We start from the raw sequence: 25,268 nt of genomic DNA, 5'->3' as shown, positions 1-25,268 counted from the left end.
CCGCGGCTCTGGCGCTTACGTAAAGGGGCGTGGCACGAAACAGCCATTCAGGGAGAAAAGTCTGACTTTACAGTCCCGCCCACTGCCTTGATGTCACGCCTCAGACCCGCCCACTTCTCCTGATCGCCGCAAAGCCCCTCCTACCGAGGGTTCGTTGTCACCTGATGCTAGGGACGCTCCTCGAGCCGCCCTCCTATTGGTAGAGCGGCCCATCTCTCAGGCCTGGGCTCCTCCCATCTCGTGGCTCGCAGCCGCCCCGGCGGGGTCCGCTCTACGGGGAGGGGCGGGGCTGTCATTCGGTGTCGCTCAGGGCCGGGAGTTAGGCGGCCGCTGCGGCGAGACGCCGGGGGAGAGACCAGAGCGGTCCTGCGCAGCCGCGGCCAGGTAAGGGGTCCTGGGAGTAGCAGCGAGGGGGCGTGTCACGAATATTAATTGTAACGGGCTAATGTTATGAAGCATCGGTGAATATTAATGTATCATGAATATTCACGAGGGGATAGTCGTTGCCGTGTATACGGGGGGATTAATCTGCATATAGTGATCGTGGGTTGAGGACTGAGGGCGCGATCTCTCTAACACACACGCACAGACGTAGACACACAGGGAGAGACACACAGAGAAAGAGAACAAGATGCGCGCACACACACACACACACACACACACACAGAGACACACACACACACACACACACGCAGGGAGAGACACACACACACACACACACACACGGGGGTGGGGGAGAGAGAGAAAAAGAACAAGACACACGTAGAGGGGATGGATGGCCTAAGCAGGATCAGGGCAGTGTGGGGGGTCATCTTGGGTCACTCCTTATGAGTCATTAGTGTGACACTGTCGCCAAAAAAGTGGGAGCGTTGTCTGGAGTGTTGTAATCAAGACACAAGTTGTGATCCTTGCACTTTACTCCACCCTGATTAAGCCTCAGCTGAGTTATTGCATCCAGTTCTGGGTGCCTCATTTCAGGCTAGGGGCAGGTCTACCCTTGTGTTTGATCAACACCATTTCTGTTGTCCATTGGTGCTTAGATCCCCCCCCCACGCATGCCCCCATGATTGACAGAGTTTTGCTGTGGCAAGTGAAAGTGTGAACACTGCTTTGTTAACAGAAGTGCTCTGATGTTGAGAATGTGAAACCCCGTTATTGGGGTGGAGGTATTTTGTTGACAAATGTGCAGACAAACGATGTTCACATGAACTGACTTCTAGCAGCAGGGCTGTGTCAACATAGCCTTGTTACTAAAAGCTGTGTAGTACAGACATACCCTAAGTCTACACTGGCATTTTATGGCACTGCAACTTTCTGGCCTAGGGTGTGAAAAATCACACTACCTTCCCCTCGATCACAGCAAGTTACATCTCTGTAAAGTGACAGTTTAAACTGGGCTACATTGTGAGGAGTTGGGCTCTCAGGTGCAGTTTGCGACTTCCCCCATGAGGTGGTTTGCACAAAGCGCTATTAAACCTCTATCCGAGTGCTCCTGCCATGGCCACATTGCCATGTTAAAGCACTGCCACTTACACTGAAATGTGTAGACAGAGCCTTAGGAAAGATGCGAGCAAATTAGAAGAAGTCCATAGAAGAGCAGTAAAAGTGATTAAAGGTCTAGAAAACATGACGTAGGAAGGAAGGTGGAAAATACGGCATTTGTTTAGTTTGAAAAAGAGAAGCTTGAGAGTGGACATCATAACAGTTTTCAAGTACATAAAACGTCATTACAACAAGCAACAGCAGGCTTAAATTGCAGCCAGGGAGGTAGGTTTAGGTTAGACATTAGGAAAAACTTCCAGTCAGAGTGTGGAAGTACTGGAATAAACTGCGTGGGGAAATTGTGCAATCTCAATCAGGTGAGATTTTAAAGAGCCGTTAACAAACACATGTCAGGAATACATATGGCCTAGCAGGGTAATTTGATTTGGGCTGTGATTCTAACCCCCTTTATGAGAATTGGCATGTTAATATATGAATTTGCTTAACTTGTAGGTGCTTAGGCAAAATACCTCATGTAACCTATCAATTTTAATGTTACAATATGCTGAATGTGTACAGTAAACTCTCTTTTTATCTGGTATTCGTTTAACTGAAAGGCTCAGCTAATTGGCACGGACATGCCGCTTTCCCCCAGCCCCGTCACTGCCAGCGTTCCACCAGTTCCAGCAGGCTTCCCAGAGTTGCCAGCATTCCCCCACACCCTAGCCGGTTCCCCCGATCCTGCCCGACCCCAGCGGCTTGATGGCATTACTGTGTCTCCAGCTCCAGCCGACTTCCCAGCCCCAGCAGCTTATTTGTTTCCTGGCCTCAGCCCTGCTGGCGTTACTGTGGCCCCAGCCCCAGATAGCTTCCTGGCCCTGGCCATGTTATCCTGGCACTAGCTGGCTTTGCGGCCCTGGCCCCAGTGGCATTACTTTGGCCCTGGTGCTGCTGGTGTTACCGTGGTCCCAGCCCCAGCTGTCTTCCTGGCCCCGGCCCCAGCCACATTACCTTGGCCCAAGCGTGCTTCCCAGCCCTGGTCTCAGCGCCACTACTTTTGCTTAGGCTTTTTTTTGCTTAGGCTTTTTCCATGAGCAGATGGAAATAAGGGGACTTCGAAGTAGGCGGGGTCCTTTCGAAAAGGAGCCCCGTTGGGACGAGCCGTGCGGTGGCGAGGCGTGTCAATTTCGAAGTGCCGCAGCCGCCCGCATGCTAATGAAGCACTGAATATGCATTTCAGCGCTTCATTAGGAAACTTTGAAATGGCCATTTGCATGGCCATTTTGAAGTTTTGGGCTAGTGTAGACATCGCCATTAAAACAAACAGGCCATGTCTACGCTTATTAAAAACTTCAAAATGGCCATGCTAATGGCCAAATCGAAGAATACCAATGAGGCACTGAAATGCATATTCAGTGCCTCATTAGCACGCAGCCAGCTGTGGCACTTCAAAGGTGCCATGGTTCGCTTGCCCGCAGCTCGTCTACATGGGGGTCCTTTTCGAAAGGCCGCTGCCAACATCGAAATCCCCTTATTTCTATGAGCTCATGCATTTCAGCACCTCATAAAAAATTTCAAAATGGCAATTAGCATGGCCATTTTGAAGTTTTTAGTAAGTGTAGACGTAGCTACAGTGTCAGCATCAAAATACATAACCACCTTTACATTACACTCTAATAATTTCTCAAGTGGCATTTTGTTGACTTTACCCATCTGTTGACCTTCCAGACTTGCTCTTGTCCATTAAAAGTAGGGCTGCCAAATGTCTAATCGCACAATCTTAAACTGCTGGGTTGGTTAGGATTGGTTGTTTTATTGTGTCCTATAAACAACTTTTGTTTTGAGATCTCCAAATACCCTAACAATTTCCTTAACAGCAGTGCTATGTTCACAGAGATTTGGTGGGAGGTTTTAGAAAGCCAGTGAAGCATCATCCTTTACAGCTAGTCTCTGCTGGTCACTGGGAGGTTCTGTTTGTTTTCTAAACAATTAACTGAGTGATTAAAGAGACACAAATAACAGTGCTTAAGAATATTAGGTAATTAGTCCATTTTATTTAACCAGCCAAAACCAGAAGTGGGTGCAGGGGACTCACCCTGCTACAAGGGCCACAAGTCTTCTCTGCCATTAGCCGTGAGATCCTACAAGACTTTTTCAATCAACCCAGCAACTGAAACTTCTTTCAGATTTGAACTGCTCGCCATACAGGTACGTATGACTAGCCAGTGGCAGAAAAGTTCATTCTGTCCGCTGCAGTGACTCCTTAGGCAACATCAGTGCATGCTGGCAAAACACCACCTATCCCCACTGCCTCCCTCAACATCCCTCCCTGCTGGAGCAGCTAGAACCCTCTATCCCGTAAGACTTCAGAGTGTATGGGAAGGGGGTGCAGGATCCCTGCTGGCAAGGTGGCACTCTGGAATACACTGAAAACAAGAAGTCCTGAGGCACCTTTATAGATTAACACATATTTTGGAGCGGAGTCACTCATGCATCTAATGAAGCAGGTCTTTGCCCACGAAAGCTCATGCTCCAAAATATCTGGTAGTCTATAAGGTGCCACAGGACTTCTTGTTGTTCTCGAAGATACAGACTAACATGGCCACCTCTCTGATACTAGTCACTGAAGGCTGGCTGCTCGGGTTGTAGCTCTGCTGGTCCCGCAGTAATCTTGTCGTGGACCAATAAAAGATATTACCTCACCCATCTTGTTCCTCTGCATACTGTGAGGCATTCATCCACAGCCCAGGTGGGAGAGCCTCATGACTGTGTAAGCTACACCTGGAGGGCTGTAGCCCCCCTGGTGGGTGCTGAGACAACTGGAGGTGATTGGACCAAAGCAGCACGTAGGTCAGGGCAGGCAAAATACAGCCTGTGGGCCAGATGCAGCTTACCAAACTGCCAGATCTGGCCCACCGCCAGCCCATAGCACAGCAGGAGCCTTGGGCAGGCTCCTGGGCTGTTATGTCCATGAATACTGCTGAAAGTGTCTGGCTGAGGGAGCCATGTGGCCTCTTTGACACACTTCCTGGTCACAGACCCTCTCTCTGATGCCTTCTGGAAATGAGATCCTGTGACTCAATGGCTCCAGGCCGCCAGAATCCACTGTACCTTAAGCACTCTTTCCCCTGTAGCAGTGGTGGGTTACTTGTGGCCACACGCCCTCTCTCTGCCATTTTCCCCATGCCTCTCACGCACTGGAGTCCCTCCTTCCCAGCCCTGTCAGTGCACCATGAGTCAGCTGCTTCATTCTCCTTCCCTAGTTCTCCCCCTCCCTTCCAGAACTTGAATCTGATTTGCTGCTGTTCAAGCTGAGGGAGGGGGAGGAGCAGGGACAGAGCATGAATCAGCTGATTGACGGCATTCTGAAAGTGCTGGTTGGGAGGGGGAAGGAATAGGTTAAGTGTGAGGCTCTAGTGCCGCAGTGTGCAAGAGGCGTGAGAGAGACAGAAGGGGTGTGCAGACTGCGGGTTGCCCACCCCTAGATTTCAATCTTGCAGCCTACTGAGACAAAGGAGGTCTACTCATGCGGCTCACTCGCTAGTCTTGCTTGCCCAGGGCTGCCGTAGAGCCTCGATCTTCTGGGAACTGTTGTTTGTAGTTCACCCCCCACAGGGACACATGATAGTGGAAGGAAATGGCCATAGACAAACTTTGCAAAAGGATTTCTGAAAGAATCGATCAGCTTCAAAGGGAGCAAGAGAAATGCAGAGCCATGCAAAATAAGAAATGCTTCCCCATAATTTCCTGCTTCAGTTTCTTGATCACACCTGATCGTTCTTTGAGAGTTCAGTCAATGTCCTTTCAGGGGTCCAGCACCCCTTTTTCCTAGACCGTACTTTTCCTAGTCAAGTCTCTCATGCTGCTCTGGCAGCTTAGAAGATCTCCTCTTTTTCCAAAAGCATGTCCTTTTCCTTTTGCACATCTCTTTCAATATTCTCAGGCTCTGAATTTTTTAGTGTCTGCTTTCTTTTTTGAGATTTTCACCCCTTCTCTTCCCTTTGAGCTCTGGAGAGAACTGGTGTCATCGGGGTTGCAGGTGTCCCTTTGTGTTCCTAGGGCTGGGCCTGTTCATTTGTTGAGAGTCTTGTTCAAATTTAGACACGAAAGCCCCATTGCCTTCCTCCTTTGCTGGGGAAATGTCCACTATAGTTAGGATATTTTCAAGCAGGTTATCTTCCTAATAGGGATATGAAATCCTGTTTAATTGTTTAACTGGTGAAACACTAGGCTTAACCAGTTAACTTATTAAATGCGTCAGAGAACAGCTGGGGAGGCCCCTGCCATGGATAGTAGCTGCTCCTGTCCTGTGAGGGTGGAGCAACTCCCTGACCACACCTGGTGGAGGGCTTCTCCAGCCCATACCAGTTAACCTGGGGGAGGTGGGCAGTAATTTCTGATGGGAGGCCTCTCCAAGAATTTGCTAAATTGTCAAGGGCTGCACTCTTTCATGATATTAATGGAGGAGGTGCGGGGTCTGGGATGGAGGTTAGGTACAGAAGGAAGCTCAGGATGGGGGTTCAGGATCCAGAAGGGGGCATGTGTGTAGGAGAGGATCCTGACCTGGAGGGGGGTGCAGGAGGGGATTGAGGGTTGGAGAAGCACTGTGGGTGCAGAAGTAGTGGTGCAGAGGGTTTGGTTTACTTGGGGTAAGGGTGCAGGAATGGTGGCAGAAGATGGGAGGTGAGGGAGGGTCTGAGATGCCAGCCAAGGCTCCTGCAGGCCGCATCTGACCCACATACTGTATTTTGCCTGGATGTAGGTTAACTGGTTAGACTTTAGCATCCCTACTACCTAAATAGCATAGGAACTCATGTGACCATTGGAGAGTCTACTGAATACATAATAGTTCTGCAGGTTTGGTACCGTCTCTCCTGAGTTACCAGAACCATGTGAACCAAGTTCTTTAGCTCTTATCTCTCAGTGCTTTGTCAAGTCATTTTTCTCGACTGTTTGAATGGCTTATGAATGATTTGTCATCTGTTCTTCATTGAGAGCCTACCTGTAACTGATTTTTTTTCCCTCTGTCACATACTATTTGGCAGAGCCAGTTTCAGTCCATAAACTCATCAGAAACCCATAATCCATCCTAAAAGATTCCATACCAAGTCTGTCCACTTGCACTTACTGATGTATTCCGACTGACATGAACTCGGTTGAAGCTAATTTAATGATTAAATCATATTGGTTTTTCCATTTGATAAGTCCCAAATGATGTTTGTACTTGTAGACAGGGTGGGCTCAGTGCGCAACTTACACTACATATTTGTTTTTTGTAAATGCTCTTCATTGTTCACATTCTTCTTATTAGAATATGGTCAATCTCTCTCTTCACGGAGTTCTAATGGCAAAGTTTTGTGACTGATTTGATTATTTCCTCCCTTCCCTTTCACGAAACTTGCACATATATGTGAGTTTTTGTATTCTATGTTGAGGGCTCCCCCCACCAATTTATTTTTCCCATGCTTTTATCCTTTTTTCCTTTCTTCTTCATCATAGGATTTCATCAGATTTTTGAAAAGATGGGAAATGTGGAAAGCAGCTGCTATCAGAACCACCTGTCAAGGTTTCTTCCTGAGGAGCAGGCAGACATCGATGGAGTATTTGATACTTTATCTGGGATGGATGGATCAGGGGGTGTAAAGACTGGAAAAGCTCCCAGAAAAGCTGTGACCCTGGCAATGTTAAAGGCAAGATCTATTATGCTTAATACATCTGTAAAGTAATTTATTGAATATTATTCTAGACAAGAAACAGAGATTCATAAGTAGTTAATTTTAGGTATTATTTTATTTTAATTGTGTATTAAGTATTTACTTGGGGGGGAAGGAGGAGACTTTTTTTTTTTCTTACAGTTTGAGATTATTAATAATTGAGGATTATTTGTATCTAGCATCCCTTTAGCTGCACTGAGCTGAACAGGTTTGATTCTGAAGTATCTTAGCAGCAGCTTGAATATGTTTTGCAGAGACCAATATATAGAATATTTCTCTTACCAACAAGTTATGGGCATGTTTTAATTTACAGAATTTCTTGGCAAGGGGTGACATAATTAGATTTATGTTTAGTTATGTCATTCTGGACTGCACTCACAGCTCCTACTCTTCATCCCCATACTGAATGTTTAATTTTGCCTGATTAAACCATGGTGGCCTGTTTTAGCAAATTAACATATATTACACTCTGTGATTAACATTGCATTAATTTTCTAATCAAGTAAAAGGAAGAAAAATATTTTTGTAACACTTGACAGCCTTAGTGTGACAGCAGTCAGGTGTCTAAGCTGAAGGAATAAAAATGTGTTTTAAAATACAAAACGTAATAGGTTAAACAGGAGCTTGGTGAAGAGGGGTATGTGGGTAGTGACTAGCATGCAAGGCTGGAATCCAAGAGACCCAAGTTGTCTTCTCAGCTCTGCCGCTGACTTGCTCTGTGAATTTGGGCAAGTAACGTCCTCGGTCAGTGCCTTTGTTTCCCCAACAGTCCTTTTCACTGTATTGTCAGTGTAGTCCTTATCCACTCTGAAAGTGGTGTTTAGGGACTGTGTAGTTATGTCTGGCAGTGGAAAGGCAGCTGGGCAGTCCCTAGCAGTGGGACACTCCTGGACCCTTTTCCCACTGCCTCTCCTTTGACAGAGCCTATTCCCACGGCCAAAATCTTTCTCTGTGCTGGGGGATGGCTCTGGCAGAGGGGAGCGAGAAGGATACTACACCGCTATGGCATGCACAGCTTGGAGGCACGAAGAGAGCCATGTAGAATATCTACTCTGAGGTTCTGGCGTGCTTCTATTCTATTCACCTAAGTCTTACCTCACCATCTACATTGCTCTTTAAACCTATGCTAGCTGAGTGTGCAGTGTCTGTACAGCACACACTGCCACAAACATAGATCTTTGCTTAACTGGTAAAGGCCTGTTCTTCAAAGGTATTTAACACCTAACATGTAGACAGGTGCTTTTGAAAATCACTTGGGCTTCTGAATGTTGAACCTCTCTAGTCCGCCACCGTTAGGACCTGACCAGTGTCAAATGAGAGAATGTGCTGGCCACAGGAGATCAATATTGTTTAGCGTCATTACCAACATGTGCACAGCTTACTGGGCTCTTGGAAGAGAAGGTAAATTACAACTAAATAACAGCACTGAACGCTTAGTTCCAGGGCTGGTGGCTGTAAACAAACTTTCTGGAATTGCGGGAAACTTGGCTACACCCATGATAAATGGACATCTGACTAACTAAAATCATTCTGGATTGTGGATGTCGCCAGACCAGAGAGTGCCAGACTAGAGAGGTTCAACCTATATCTTCATTTGAACGTTTGTGCTAGAGCTGCTTGGGATACCAAACATTACTTGCTTTTTATTTTACACTGCCTAGCAAAATAAAGCTTTTAGATGCTACCATCATATAAATAATAATACTGAACAGATAAAATGAGGGTTACAATGGACATTGCTATTTTCTGTCTTCTCAAGAAATTCTTGTAATTTAATGTAATTAGTTTTCTTTAGGCCAGTCGAAGAAAGGATTCCAAATGAAAACATAAGTGTAAATTTATTTTAAATGTTTATAAGGCTCCTTCAGCAGAAAAAAAAGTCATATCTACCAATGTGACAAAACAATGCAGTGGTGATGAAGGGACCTGGGAAACCAATAATATTGCATTGTGAAGGTGTGACACTCTTCAGGTGAGGTGTGTAGCTAAGTCCTAGTCACCACTTAAAATTTAGATCAACCTAAATCTGTCAACAAGGATGTGACAGATTTACATTCCTGAGTAGTGTAAGTAAGCCTCCCAGTTCCTGGTGTAGACACAGCTAGGTCAATGAAAAAATTCTTCTGTCAAGATAGGTAATGCACTTCTGCCAGAGGAGTAGCTCTCTCAACAGAAAAGCCTCTCCCATCAGTATAGGATGCATCTGCACAACATCCCAGAGTGGCATTCTGGAGTCTTGCAGCTGTGAGCTAAAGTGTCCATAGTGTAGACATGCATGTGTAACCCACACCCTAGATGTGGTTCACTGCTACATGTAGGGCACCTAGTCCACTTACCCAGAGAAAGCATGAGTCTCCTGTACAGCCTTAGTTGAGTGCTAGCTGCCTTTCGGCTCACACTGTAAAGGCTCCTGCACTGATCTCCAGAGGTCCCAGGTTTGAGCCCACCTGTAGGCGGTTACACATGCTCTTTGTCTCACTTCAAGATCTGATGGCACTTTTAGAAAATCTCTCGAACATGCCTGTATTCTACGTGTCGGTCCCTCTGTCCATATAATATTTAACGTTGAAAGGCAGTTAACGCTACAAGCGCTACATCCGTACAGCTGTACCTCTGGGGAAGATGCTCTCCCACTGACACAGCACTGGAGTTGACAGCACATGGGTCACCGTAACTTGCATCACTGGGGGAGGGAGGGAGGCAGGGAGGGAGGCATTTTGTCATGCCCCTGAGCGACATAAGTTAGACAGTCGTAAGCAGTAGTGTAGCCCTGCCAACAGACTACATTCCATTCTGCTCCCGCTGAAATCAATGGGAGTTTTACCACTGACGTCAGTGGGAATGAGACTGAGCCCTACATATTGGCTTGGCTGTACCTAAAGTACGTGGTCCAGCTTCCAGTGATGTCCCCACGAGTGTGGCCCTTTATTTCTAGAAGAGGACTGAAGGGCTCTGAGGCTGAGCTGATTGCTTTTTATACCACTATAACTGCACTGACTTCAGTGACGTTACTGCTGTTTTGCACTAGTTCAAATGAGAGCTGGATCGAGCTCAGGGTATTGAACGTAGGTGAAAGGCTTTGCATATTCTCCCTGATGTTCTCTGCTATGTAAAAATCACATTCCACTCCAGCATATGAGTATATTTTTGTCTACTTCATTGGTTCCCAACCTTTTCCTTAGTGCAGACTCTCAATCACCCCCCACCAAACCATCCACGGACACCCATCAAAGCCAGTTCTAGCCACTAAGTACACTTCATTATAAGAAGAAGGAAACCTCAACATAGATTTTTGGATGGCAATTAATAACATTACTGGAAGATATTTAATTTAAAAGTATCAAGACGACCTGTGGCACCTGTTACTATACATGTTAGAGCATAAGCTTTCATGGGCAAAGACCTACTTTGTCAGATGCATGAGTGGGAGGTTCCAAAGGAGGTTTTAAAGAGGGAGTCTCAGTCCAGGGGAGGGCCAGAGTTGACAAGTAATAATTGATTGGAACTTTGCAATTTTTTAAAACTTATTTTCTATGACCATTTTTATTTCTCTTTTATTTTTTTCACAGACCCCCTGCAATATGGGTGGTCCACGGACACCAGGTTGGGAACCACTAGTCTACTTTGTTTTAAACTCCTTCAGTTATTTTACATACTGTGAAAGTTTTTCAAGCACCAGATATCTCCTTTAATATTACATCTATGATATAGTGTATGAAGTTGTACAGAAATTAGAAATGCAAAGCCTGCTCACCTTCCTGTCTTGTTAAGTCCCTTTGAATTCTTCTGTCCAGCATCATTAGGGCTCTTTACGTGAGTAAGGTGAACTAGATTTCGCCCTAAGGTATCTTCTACAGCTATTTGCTAGACATACATAGTAGTTACTTTTCACAGTTAAATATCTTGTCTGCATTTGGTTTCTAAGAAGCAAAATGAAATGGGGGAAGTTCCATGTGTCCATTTCTTTAAATGCAGTTGTGAGCCACATTTTCAAAAAGAACCATCGTAGCCTGGCATAATATATTCAAGACATTGGTTCTACTAACTGAGCCACAAATCTTTGAAACAGTGTGTCTTTATGGGAATGCTCCACTTGTATACATTTAACTTTCTATAAGTTCAAGTTTAAGATGATTGCTATGAATTTACATAAGAACAGCCATGCTGGGTCAGACCAGTGATCCATCCAGGCCAACTGTGAGTGGCTTATACCAGATGCTTCTGAAGGCATGAAGAGAACAGGGCAGTTTTGAGTGATCCGTTCAATCTTCCAGTCCCAGCTTCTGGCAATTGGTGGTTTTGGGACTTCTAGAGCTTGTAGTTGTACCCCTGCTCATCTTGGTTAAATAGCTATTGATGGACCTATCCTCCATAAACTTACTCTTTTTTGAACACAGTTATAACTTTGGCTGTGACAACATACCTTGGCAACAAATCCTTGGCTTGACTGTGTGTTGTGGGAAGAAGTTCTTCCTTTTGTTTTGAACCTGTGCCCTATTCATTTCTAAATAACTAAAGGCCTTAAAAATTCTATTGGAAATTTTAGGGAGTCTGTGACGTAGTTGATAATAATGGGCACTGCCTCTGTAAGAAGTGATACTCTATGGAAGTTTTACTCTAATATATATATATATATATATATATATATAAAAAATAGATACAGGTTGTACCTCCCTTGACTGGCACTCTTGAGACCTGAGTGGTTCTGAACGAGGGGATTTGCTGGACAAGGGGAGGTCAGTCCCCCAGGCTGCCTGGAGGAGACTCCCCCACAGGGAGCTGGCTGGGTTCCCTGCTGCTGCAGGCTGCCAGTAGGGTTCCGTGCCCCAGCTGGCTCCCTGCCATGGGGCTGCTGAGCTTCCTTGGCTCTGGCCGGGGTCCCCGTGGCTGTAGGGCTGCCAGCAAGGCTCAGTGGCCAGGCCAGGCTCCCCACTGGCTCCCCACAATGAGGCTCCAGGCAAGGTGCCTGCTTGGGGCTGGGATCCCCATGGTGGAGATACCCAACCCCAGCTGGGCAGCTCCCTGTGGTGGGGAGTCTCAGACCTAGCGCCCTGCCCTGGGGCTGCCACTGGGGCTCCTCAGAGTGGGCTGCCAGTGGGCTCCCTGCTACCAGCAGGGCTCTGCTCTGCCCTGTACAGCTGGAGCTTTCTGGTGCATGTCCTCTCTGGTCCAGCAACATCCAGGGTGCTGCCGGATGAGGGATGTTGCTGGATGATAGAGTGATGGACGGGAGAGTTTCAGCCTGGATTAGGAACTGAATATCTCACTCGGTATACCCAGACACAAAGTAGCTGGAATGTTTTAGCTGCATATAGTAATCTTGTTCTTCATCGTTAAAAATCTGTCCTTAACTCTTTTGTCTTTGGCAGGCCTATATCCAGGAAGCACTGCCAGAGCAAATGACCTTTAGGCTGTACAGCGGAATGAAAAATGTTGATCTGACAGGGAAGTCACCTGGATCATGTGACCAGATTGTTAAGGAGCAGTTTGTAATTTTTATGTCAGCCCTTTTGAAAGGCAATGTAGAGGAGAAGAGTAGCATAATAATGAGGATGATATCTGGTACCGAAGGGCCTGTGACGGGAAAACAAATCCAAGAGGTAAAGAGAAAACAATTATTTGTGTGTATTTAGGTTTTGCTTTCATGAATGTTTTGGAGGGTAGTGGCTAGAGAACTGGCCTGGGCTTCAGGACTCATGGCCTTTTTTCCTAGCTTAGCCACTCACTGCCTTGGACTTGGGGAAATCATTTTTGGGCAAAACTGCATACAGCAATCGTGCACGTGTGCTGTGGGGATGGACATACATAAGCTTTTTCCTCTCTGCCCTCTGTGAACCTGTCTGAAGATGCAGGGACTTCACTGTGGGAAGCTTATAGACTGCTCCTTTGAGGCATAGTCAAGGTTTGCACAGCCAAAGAGACAGTATAGAAGAGCTCAAAGGGAGAACAAGCTGCACAAACAAAAGGGATGTGGCAGCCCAAGCACTTCCAAGTGCCTCTGGAGGAGTGTAATTCACGACCTGGCCCTGTTTCTTCTCAGTTCACCTATGTGTAAAATTTGTTACCCTGGAAGTGTATTTGAGAATTAAGGTTTATATGTGAAATCTTTGAGGAAAGGGAGTTTAAAAATGAGAAGCAGGAATATTTGTGACATTGAACTACAGCAGACAGATATTATTCATAACATTTACATATATCTACAATGTCCATATCATCCAGACTGATGTGATAAGCCCTGATTAATGCCCTGGTGGGCGAGAGTGGGAAGTGCTCTGTGGTGTTCTTGGCAATTTTCTTAAATAAAGAATTAAGTTGTAATGGTAATCTGATGCCCTTTCAGTTCACAGAGGATCTGATCACCTCTGTAGTACATGTATTGAGCTACAGGAATCTGCTGGTGGGCTGGAATCTGGAGCAGACACAGGATCCTGCCAGTGGTGTAAAGACTCTGGCTTCTCAGCTGTTATCAGAACTGAAACTTGAAGGTAAGTGGTGAAAGTGCTGCACTAATTTATGTGAAAACGGTACAGTTCTGTTCAGAATCAACTCTTGCAAAATATTTGCTCTCTCTGACCTGGAGTTAGAAATTCAGATGAAGACCAAAATCAGAGGGCTTAATTGAGATCTGGAGATTTTAATTACCCATCTACACTTCCTGATGGAACTCAGGAGTGGTTTGGATTTGAATTCCCAATTCAATCTCATTTGTTGTCAAGCAGATTTATGGCTTTGTGTTTTATCTCTTTAGGCCTTGTCACCATGGTAGAATTGCTTGCCTTACATTGATTGATATTTTGGTGCATTTGTATGCATTCATGGCTGTCTTTGCTTCTGCTGGGTGACCGAGAACATACTTTGCTATATCATTTTTTGTAGAAGACATCTGTTACATTAAACTGAGGTCAGATCTACACTAGACCTTAAAGTTGATCATAGATATGCAATTCGAACTATGGCAATTGCGTAGCTGGAATCGACATATCTCTGATTGATTTATTTGGCCATCCTCACTGAGAGAGGTTGACGGGAGAAAATCTCCCGTCAACCTCCCTTACTACTAGCGAGAATGAGGCGTACAGGATAAAGTGTTGACCCCAGATAGTTTGATTTCATGCATCCCCACTAGGCGCGTGAAATCGAACCCCGGAAGATCAGTCCTGCCCAGGTCAATCTCCCAGTAAGTATAGACATACCCTCAGACATCATATTTCTCAGCCACCTGTGTAACGCAACCAGGGGAGGTCTCAAGTTACAAAGAGGTAACCTCCTTTCCAATACAGATGTGTACTTCCTTGCAGATAGTATTAGCTTCTTCCATATGCAGTTTAATATTTGTTCAAATAATGTACAAATGTGAATAAGTGGATATATACCTATCTCATAGAACTGGAAAGGACCTTTTGAGGTCATTGAGTTCAGTGTCCTGCCCTCACTGCAGGACCTATCGCCATCCCTGACATATTTATTTTAATGTTTGTCCCAGATCCTTAAATGGCCCCTCAAGGACTGAACTCACAACCCTAGGTTTAGCAAGCCAATGTTCATGTGTTTCCACTGTACAAAATTAGAAGGCAAGTAATCATACACTTAGCAGAAAATATAGAGTTGGAGGCTATAAGCAGCTATGCAGATCACTTGTGAGAAATGTTTAAGCTTTTATTGTGTTAATGTGTTCGTTATGTAGATGGAAAGAAACTCACAGGATCTGATCTCATGGATACCATGTGTGATCAAAGTACCATTGAGAACTGGGTGTTTCAAGTTCCACAGATCTCTGCTTTCCTCAGTGTCACCGTCAGACAGGGGCTCCTTGTCCTGCATTCCCTTCCAGATCAAGCTAATGACATAGCCAATTTGGTTCCAAAGTGCAAGGGAATCAAAGGAAGAGGATTTGTTAGTCTTCTTGACATCCCATCCATCATTTACATCAACTCGCACTTGCCCTCAGAGCTACAGAACAAGTGGAAGCTGTTGTTTTCTTCTCGGATTCATGGAGAAAGCTTTTCACAGCTATGTGGGCACATCATAAACAAGGGTCCCTGTATATTAGTTGTAAAGGACTTGGACGGATATATCTTTGGTGGGTTTGCATCACAGTCATGGGAAGTTAAACCACAATTTCAAGGTAAGAATTTCTATTTTACTGCAAAATTCCCATGGCTTAGAGTAAAGCCACAGTAGCTTCACTGAAGATTTTATCAAGGGGCGTGAAGGGGAAAAAGCTTTTGCAAGACAATTGAATCTGTCTTCTTTCAAATTTTAACATCTGGCTATCTTCTGACTGAATTTCAAAAGCTTAACTGTCTCAGTGGAAGACGAATGAATCTGTAGGTTTTCTCAATTACTTATATTCTATTTTCTCATATACAGAGACAATATGCAGTAGCTGAGCCCTTACAAAACCTAGATTGATCAAATTGTTCATTGTTTCCCTTAGAAAATGTCTTTTCACCTGCTAAGTTGATGGTTCGTGGTATCTGTTGCTTTGTGGTGTTTAGCAGAGACCTTTCTATATCCACTTCCTGCACTAAGTAATTTCACTGGGGTAACACAGTATGCTTCTGTAAAGTGCCAGAGGTGCTTGCCTTATGACATTCAAAATTAAACTATAATTCTGTACCTTGGTAAAAACCTGGCTAGTTCCTCTGCCCCATTGTGAACTCAGACCCATTACTGATGCTTGTGGAAAGTTTGTGTTTGTTATTCACTGGCAGTTTTAAACCCCCATGACTTAATGAGCACAAAACAAACACCCTAGAATAAATCCTCTTTTCAGTTCTATTCACTTACTTCACTGGAGCTCCACTGGTGTGAAGGAGAGAAAAATGTGGTCCAGGCAGCTTCATTATTTAGTACATTAAAATAAATGTCCACTAGATGGCGGCCTTACATTTGTGTAGCTGTTCGTCCACGTCCGGGGTTCTCAAACTTCATTACTCCGCAATCCTCTTCTGACAACAAAATTACTACACAGCCCTCTGGGAGGAGGAGGCAGTGATGCCTGAGCTTGTCCAAGCTGTGCCACCCTAGGCAGGGGGGGTTACAGCTCAGGCATGAACCTGATTGTCTTGGGTTTGAGGGCTTCAGCTTTGGTCCTGGGCAGTGGGGCTCAGGCTTTTGCTAAAGGCAGCTCTGGTGACTCCATTAAAATGGGGCTGTGACCCACTTTGGAGTCCTTGAGAACTGCTGCTCTAAAGAGTAAAATACACCCTGATATATACACTCAAGACTAAACTCTGCTCTGTCTCACTGGAATGACTCCAGTTTTACATTGCTGAAGCTCAGCAGAATTTGTGTCAGAATGTTTAATAAATTTAACAGATGGCTATTTCTGTATGTCAATGGATAGATATTTATATTCATGTTTAAAATACAATATAAGGGTTTATCTTGACTCCAGAAGCTTGCAATCGGGCTAGTAACTAAGCTTTTTATGTTCCCTGTACAAAACTTGGGTCGGAGGAGAAGGGATTTTAGCTTCTGAAGCAGCAGCTGAAGTAACAAATACATAACAGTGTAAACATATGAAAGTGATTTTTGCATTTCACTCCAGCAAGTTAATTTACAAAATCCTTTGTATACCAGTTGCTAATCTTGGGGGTTAGTCAGTGCCTTTGGGTTTGTTGGACACTGAAGACATGCTTTGAAGAATTTTAAACAGCCAAGTGTGATGGGGTGGACTCTCCACCACAGTACCTCGTGCCAGCTGTCCTGGGAATTAGCCCAGTCCTCTCATTGGGTTCCCTCTTCCAGGGGTGCATCGCTGTTACTCCCACTTTGCTGTCTTCATCACTTTTTGACCCACATTGCTCCCCCCACCCACAGCGTCCACCTCTGGGCACAGCTTGCCAGTTGTGCCTTGCACCAGTCTCCCCACTTTTGGAGGAACTGGCAGTCCAGTTACTTGCCTCAGTGGCCTTCTGCAGTCATCGGTCTGGTCCCTTGCTCCAAAGGCAAACTGCAGTCCATAGTGGCCACTTTCTCAAGCAAGTGGGTGCAAAATGGAGGAGGGGGACATAGGCTCACTCACTACTCTGGCTCCTGACTCAGGGAACCTATAGTTGGCAGCAATTTAGCACTCCTCAAATTCCTGTGCTGCATCTTTCCCTTTGGGCACTTCCCCTGTAGCCTTAGCACTTTATCTGCCCATCCTTCAGGCCTCAGTCTAGCAGTCAGCCAGAAGCTCTTGTAGCTCTGCTTTGCTCTGCTTTGGCCATGGTGCACCTAAGCAGCCAGTCCTTCTCTGTAGCAGGTCAAAGAGAGACTGCCTTCCGCTCTGCTGAGTAGCCCTACATATATATGGCCCCTTGTGGCTGCTGCAACAAGTCACTACCCACTTGGCTCATTTAGGGAGCCATTTTCTAATTGTTCAAGGCCTTTCTTCTCCATTTTACCTCTTCCTCTTGGTGGTGGGGTGGGCACAGCCTCACAAGTACATCAAGCTATTCTGTTTTCAAAAGCATTTCAAACATTGTCACGATTATTTTCTGGGCAGTCTTGCTATGAATCTTTAGCTCCCGCCCTTAGAGAATAACAGTGGATGTCAGGTTTCATAAATTGCTGACATCTTATTGCAGGAGACACTTTTTTAACTGGTAGATATCGATTCAAACGCACCTAAGCCAGATATACTAGCCAAGTAAAATGAGGGTTGATAAAAATCCTTGTGAAATTTTGTAGAGAAAATTGATGTGCAAGTGTAGAAACTCTGTTTGCATTGACTCAATAGATAATTTACCCTGTTGAGCATTCTCATTTATTGAGACAATTCCCTAAGTTATAGCTTCACTCATTGTACTCCATATTATTCTTTTCATAAACCCTCTTGCATGTGATTAACGTTTCAGGCTGGATCCCTTGCTAGCTGTTCAGGATTATGTTATCCAAGCCATTGTTTCATGTTCTGAGTTTCTTACACTCAGAGGACAATCATAGAATATTAAAAACTGGAAGGGACCTTGAGAGGTCATTAAGTTCAGGCCTCTGCCCTCACAGCAGCTCACGCACCATCTAGGCTATCTCTGATAGATGTCCAGCTACTACTCTTAATTGTCCCCAGTGATGGAGATTCCATAACCACCCTAGGCAATTTATTCCACTGTTTAACCACCCTGACAATTAGGAAATTTTTCCTAATGTCCAGCCTAAACCGCCCTTGCTGCAGTTGAAGCTCATTGCTTCTTGTCCTAGCCTCAGAGGCCAAGGAGATCAATACTAGCGCTGGCCTTGCATCAGCAAAGACCTTAAGCACATGCTTTCTGAACTGGGGCTTAGTTTGTGAAAACATAGGCCCTGAGTTGCAACGCTCTTGTAATGTGTCTAAACACTTCTGTGCAAGAAATGGATATTGTGCTATATGCTGATTAGATGGCATTTTACAGCAAGCTGGTACAGGTGTCAGTAACGAGAGGCTGAAGGCACTGAAGCATCAGACCCTCAGGTGCTCTCTACATACAAAACCCACATCAAGCTTAATTAAAGGTGGTTTTTATGTTGATCAAGCGCATCCCAGTTGTAGCTAGTAAGTAGGAAGCGTGTCCACACATAGGGGTTTGCCCTGGTCTAGCTAAATGGCCTTAAAATCTGATTGTGGGTGGATCCTTGTCTGTTTTGTGGGTGATCCAGTTGTTACACTGTAATCAATATACCTAAGAGGCCTAGCTTCTGCTCTCATGTACAGTTATGCAATCCCATTGATTTCTGGGGTAGTGCACAGCTATAGAAGAGAATAGACTTTGGCTATGATTCTGAATTAAGCATCTGTACTGGATCTGTCAACATATCAGTGCTTATTCTGAATTATTTTTCTGCTTCTCGATAACTCACACGGTTGTCCATTGTTTTGTCTCTGACACTTTGCACTATTGCTATTCACAGGTGACAACAGGTGCTTTTTGTTTTCCGTTTTTCCCTCTCTCATGGTGCACACATACACTGGATACAATGATCACTACATGTATTTGAATCATGGGCAGCAAACTATGCCAAATGGACTTGTGAGTACTAAGAAATGACTATCTGGGGCTCAGCTTCCTGGCTGGTCTTTCAGTGTCTTGTGTAGTAGTTTCATTGCCATCTTCAGCTGACATTATCTATTCTGTACTTCTTACAGGAATTTGTCATCTTTCTAGCTCATGTGTTAGCTTAGCATTTTTACTATGAGGATTTCTTAATGCATCTTCATTAAAATGAAAGCTGTGGCAATGTGGAAGTGCCAGTGAATCTGAGTATTTACAGATGATGTTCATATTAGACTAGTCAACTGTTGAGGGTAAAATCTGAGCTACTCTGTACTTATGGGAAAATTGACCCCAGGAAGAGTGATCTTCCAGAGTTCGATTTAACAGACATGGCAAAATTGAGTTCTCTGGGTTCAGCTGCTGATCCCTGTACTCCACACTATCACATGGAGTAAGGGATGTTGCCTTCCAAGCAGTGGACTACACTAGGGAAGAAAGTCAATTCTGATATTGATTCTAGCTATGCTAACGTCACAGCTAGAACTGCATCTGTGAAATCAGCTTCCTTCCCTAGTGTAGATTTGCCCTATGAAATGGTTTCCTAAGCCAAGGAACTGGACTTTGTGCAGATGAAGATTCGGGGAGTTAAGGAGCAGAACCCATTTCTCAAGCTGGGAACCACACGCAGCATTGCAGGAAACCCTCAGAATGCTGCTGCTTCAAACTGTGGGCTGGAAGATTTGGTTGCACATATCCACACCATTTACAGTGTTAGAACCCCTAGCCCTGAGTAACTGAAGAGCCAGATGACTCATTTTTAGCCCGGTCTGTCTGTGATTATCCCCTGAAAGATATCAAAACAAAAAGCAGTCAAGTAGCACTTTAAAGACTAGCAAAATAGTTTATTAGGTGAGCTTTCGTGGGACAGACCCACTTCTTCAGACCATAGCCAGACCAGAACAGACTCAATATTTAAGACACAGAGAACCAAAAACAGTAAGCAAGGAGGACAAATCAGAAAAAGATAATCAAGGTGAGCAAATCAGAGAGTGGCGGGGTGGGGGGGAAGGTCAAGAATTAGATTGAGCCAAGTATGCAGACGAGACCCTATAGTGACCTGAAAGTTATGTGTTTCATTTTATTTGGAACAAAGCAGGTGCGTGTTCTAAGACAGAATGTGTCAGCATTGCCTCGATTGTTACATCAGTAATCACTGCATCCTGGTGAAATCTTACTTTAAAGAAAGCCACATCAACTTGTAGTTTTGCTTTAAATGGGAAAGACTTGGGTTACACCTACGCTACCCTGGAAGATCGATCTGCTCAGGGTTGCTGTTCATGGGTTTGATTCACGCATCTACTATGGACATGCAAAATTGCCCTTTCAGGGGGTCACATTTGACCCCTGTATGCCTCACAAATTGCGAGGAGTAAGGGAGGTTTCTCCTGTTGACCTTTCCCTGTATGGACAGTCAAGTTAGCCGAATGCAGATACATTGATTTTTAGCTACACAATTGCCGTAACTCGAATTGCATATCCATGGTTGACTTACTTTGCCTAGTGTAGCCGTAACCTTGGCTAAAGCAGGTATAGCCTCCTTAAAATGGGTATATTGTCAAACAAACAGTAGCTGTTAGACTACACAGCCAGTTACATTTCCAAGGCAAGGTACAGCTGATGTGCCTGCCCAATTGTCATGCTCCTGTAGGACATGTAAGATGGGTGCGGAATGGATTATTTACACGCATACAGATTCAGTTTGGATATGTAAACACAAGTTTATTTGAAACTCCCCATTTCACTGGCTTGGGAAATCTGGCCATAAATACTGAAGCTAGCAACTTACAATATAGCCTGCAGCCCTGGTCAAGTTTCTGATTTATATGTGTGTGTAATAATTATTTAACGTGATTGTTTATTTCACAGGGCATGGGCGGACAGCATGATTACTTTGGGCTCTGGATAGACAGTAACTATGGGAGTGGACACAGCAGAGCAAAACCTAGATGTACCACCTACAACTGTCCTCAGCTGTCAGCTAACGAAAACTTTACTCTAGATGCCATTGAGGTGTGGGCAGTGGGAGATCTCCCAGAAAGTGCAGAGGTGAGCACAGTATTTCAAAAGTTGGCAAAATTAACCTACCTGCGTACAAGGGAGAATATATTAAGCATATTTCTATGATGTTTTAATGTTGACTTTTTGTCCATATTGTGAGAAATCATGTTACTTATTTCTGTAACATTCATTGCTAAGGCAGCACAAGACTATGTCTACACTAGAGCAATCTGTCAACAGAAATTACTGTTGGATGATATCGTCCAACAAAACTTCTCTTGACAGATCGCAGCCAGACTGCAAAGTAGATCAGAAAAGTGGTCCGCTCTGTTGACGGAGAGTGACCAGGCTGCTCTTTCAACAAAGCAACCAACTGGAAGCTCAGGAAACAGGGCTGCCTGGTGTCCCAGAAACCCTTTCTGTTGACAGAAGGCCTCCCCTAGGGCATCCACACTGTCTTTCTCTTGACAGACTCTGTCGAGAAAGGTGAGCTGCCTCATGGGGGAAATGCAGAATGGTGCCGACAGACGTACCATGTTCTGTCAATTTGCTGTCAACGGAACACATTTGTAATGTGGACGCTCCCTGAATTTTGTTGACAAAACACCAGTTTTATCAACAAAACTGTCTCGTGTAGATGTAGCGAAATACTTCTAGAAATTTAAAACACATGAAGTACATATGCCAACTGGAACAAGAGGAATAAATGAAATAAATCATGAAAATTAAAACTATCTCTATGAAACTTTGGGTGTACTGTTGTAATCCTTTTTAGTAAGGGTATGGTTCTTTGTCGGGGTCAGCAACCTTTCTGAGGTAGAGTGCTGCAATCTGGCTTCTTGACCTCTATGTGTGGGCTGAGTGCTGGTAATACTTTTTAAAGGCGCTAATAATCCTCCTTACGACAGCTTTATAAATAAATGAAGATGCAGAGCTTTACCGATTAGGTGGTGGTTGATAGCATTAGCTGATCTTTTGGCAATCCGTAGGTGGCTTGGCTTTGAGTAAGCTTCCAACTGCATGAGGAAGCAGGGCAGGGCTGAGCTCCCGCCTCACGTGCCAATGAAAACCGGCTCACGTGCCACTGTTGGCACCTGTGCCGGGGGATGCTGACCCCTCTTCTGGAATCATGTAATACCAAAGAGGAAGTGGGATTTTTAGGGTGTTAGAGAGAAGTGAATCAGAGGCATAATTTCCTCAGGGATGCAGCAAATCTTTGTGGGGCTTGGTTTCAATAAGAACAAATGGGGAAGGTCTTATTGCCTAATATGTGCATAAATAGACTTGTAGAAAATTTCTTTGCTCCTGAGGCCGGACTGAGGCCTCCTTATAGTAAATATCCCTCAGTTGTTCCTGTTGGATTGTCTGTTTTACGCAGCTGCTATTTTCTTTTCACATTATGCAAACCTGGCCAGAGGCTGTACAGTGAGCACACAGCTGTAAATAGAGAGAGACCTAGTCTTTCAGGAGGACAGTCAAATTGTATTTGGAACACTTAAAAAGTTCACATCTGTATTGGAAATACTGGGTCAGATTAACCAGTGTGCTCTGACTGGTTTGTGACTCAAAGCAACCACAAACAGCAAACTAGCCTGCTAAGCCAACTTCAAGCTGTCTTGTGTCACTGGAATGGCACAAAGTTAGTTGCTACGTCCTAGTGAATCTCTTCTGTTCACATGCACCTTCTTCCTAACAATCTTTAAAAGCAACCAACCGCTTTATGGATAGTCAAACTTAATTTAATTACGATCTGACCTTGTCGACATTTGTGATGACATTCTAAACTGTCTTTTTGATTTTGTTGTAGACAAAGGGTAAGAAGAGCATACTGGATATAGACCCTGAGGCTCAGGCCTTGTTAGAAATGACTGGAAAAAGTCGCCAGAGTGATGGTTTACGAGAGGTGATCGAAGATGAAGATAACTAAGGTGACCCATGTGACTTGGATTGTTCTGCCTGATCCCAGCAAATGCTGATATTCCTTGGACTGAACATTTTCTGATCTGTTTCCAGGTGCATAATTAGTTAAAATAAGAATACATTGTAAACAGTACTGGGTAGTAGGGCCAGAACATGGTCATGACTGCAGGTGCTTTCTTTTGGAATAATGGGAAATTAGATAGCTGGCTGAGTCCTGCTTGGAGCTGGAAATAAGTATGACAGCAGTTGCAATATTTGTTCATTTTCCACTCTGTATGCCAATATTAAGCACAAGTGTTATTACTACCACTTAGTCACACAGAGTGTTAATTTTTACCGTATCTAGAATCTCTAAGATGGCAAAACAAGCTCTTGACACCTCACCTGAAAATAATTCCTTGCATGCCATGAACTCAGTTTTATACTTTAAATGTCCATGCAGCCTAGAAAGGAGTTAACTTTTTAAAATGGTTCCTGTAGAACAGTCCACTTCATTCATTTGCATTCTTGCTGTTAAAAACTGATTCAAATTAGGATGTTTCTAAGCTCAGCTTTTTAACAAAGTATGGCATATGGATTGTGTACAGACACACAGAACTGTGGACATACTGCTGCTGTTCTGCACTGACTTATGCTAGAATTTATGTGCGTGAAACCTCAATTAATAGCCAGCACAGAACTTGGCCCTTAATAAAACAATCTTGGAGTTGTTCAGGGATTCACTCAAAGACTCTCATCAACGGGCCCGTCCTTTGGTTCTTAACACAGGCATAACTCCCATGGATGTCAATGGAAAGTTTCTTGGAAAGTGTCTTCAAAGATAGTCTCCCTTGCGATGAGAGGGTCACAGGGAGCCACACATTTAAAAACCAGGCCAAATGCCTTAAAAATATTAGGGTTCATGCCTAAAACTTTTGAAAATATTGTATTACAGAATCTGTTGCAATAACATCAGGTATCACTGGTTTGTTTAAAACATGTTGCTCTCTGATGAGACTATTTTTTGGGCGCTGTTATTTACAACACTTGTCTGTGCTGGTAAGTAGCTACAGTCAATCACATTCAGGGCTTTTTCCTACTACAATCCATTCCTACCTATTGTTTCAGTACCTTGTATATTGCTAACCCTCTAGCTATTTAATTTACTTGCTAAAAGAACCACTTCTGCTGAGAACTTGAATTTTCGTCCCAGCAACCAACACGGGGAACAGAAAAGTCAATATTTATCCCTTTATTATGTATAACTGAAGCATCTCTCTCACAGTAAAGGAGGGGATCTCATGAAAGCATCTTTCTATTAGAGTGGAGTCATTGTCTTGTAATAGGTCTAGATTCTTCACTGTTGGCAGTGGTAGCATGCATAAAATGTACTTTAACCGTGTACATGGTCATTTACTACTTTGATCAGGTTCCAGTCAACTCTGATGTCCCCTTACCTATCTGGTGTTTCTTCAGTGGGTGCCAAAGCATGACATTGAACTTACTTTTACTTTATGGGGTATTCAAGATTATTATATTTAAATTATTGTTAAAAGAGGAACAGAGAGAAATCACTCCTGCTGTAGGTGCTAATCAGCTATATCTTACACCCTATCCATAATGATGGTTCAGATAAATGTCATACCCACTCTTAGCCCAGTCTCATATGTTTATCCAAATGATCATGTTACATTCCAGGATGTTTAAAGTGCTCAAGAGTCTGTATTGAATAACTTATACTGAGCTTTGTAAACAATTGTTTTCTCCTCTGAGTGTTTTTATAACCATTTTAAATTGTATTTAGCAGAACTACTGTAGAAAATAAATTAATGTCTGGTGCTTTCTGTAAGTTGTTTTTTCACATCCTGAAATTTCCCCAACAGTTTATATAAAGTCTGTGAGTCTGACTGTGCATCTGTGAGTTCATTTGTTCAAGAAATTCTCCTAAATCATAAGAGTTAGGACCACAAAATTTGGTATTCAGCTTCTTAATTTATCCTAAAGCAAGGTCAGGGTTTGGTTGTGCCTGAAAAAATGTGAAGTGCCCGGAATGGGACTGTTTTCCGTAACATGAGAAGGGAGGGGCAAAGAGAGGAGGGATGTGATAATGGGTACTACTGGCAGCTACAGCAACACAAAAGTGGCAGCAGGGCTG

General features: G+C 44.1%; 1 protein-coding gene across 1 annotated transcript; it reads left to right on the top strand.

Moving 5' to 3' along the window:
* Positions 1–294: 294 nt before the first annotated feature.
* MEAK7 (MTOR associated protein, eak-7 homolog) lies at positions 295–25,014 on the top strand. Its single transcript, XM_075008581.1, has 9 exons — positions 295–384; positions 3,547–3,690; positions 6,982–7,172; positions 12,566–12,796; positions 13,537–13,681; positions 14,881–15,321; positions 19,074–19,192; positions 21,083–21,262; positions 23,022–25,014. Exons 3-9 carry the CDS (start codon positions 7,005–7,007, stop codon positions 23,139–23,141), a joined length of 1,404 nt encoding a protein of 467 aa, XP_074864682.1. The 5' UTR covers positions 295–384; positions 3,547–3,690; positions 6,982–7,004; the 3' UTR covers positions 23,142–25,014.
* Positions 25,015–25,268: the final 254 nt, after the last annotated feature.

The sequence above is a fragment of the Carettochelys insculpta genome, chromosome 14, assembly GCF_033958435.1.
Source record: "Carettochelys insculpta isolate YL-2023 chromosome 14, ASM3395843v1, whole genome shotgun sequence".
NCBI classification, from domain to species: Eukaryota; Metazoa; Chordata; order Testudines; family Carettochelyidae; genus Carettochelys; species Carettochelys insculpta.
Note: the sequence above shows the minus strand (reverse complement) of the source record. Positions and strands in the feature narration are given on the sequence as shown.

Excerpts from the sequence above, each read along its gene's own strand:
- MEAK7 (XM_075008581.1), top strand. The coding sequence starts at position 7,005 with ATGGGAAATGTGGAAAGCAGCTGCTATCAGAACCACCTGTCAAGGTTT. Across the intron at positions 15,322-19,073 it reads AGTTAAACCACAATTTCAAG|GTGACAACAGGTGCTTTTTG; the intron begins GTAAGAATTTCT and ends TGCTATTCACAG. Across the intron at positions 19,193-21,082 it reads AAACTATGCCAAATGGACTT|GGCATGGGCGGACAGCATGA; the intron begins GTGAGTACTAAG and ends TTTATTTCACAG.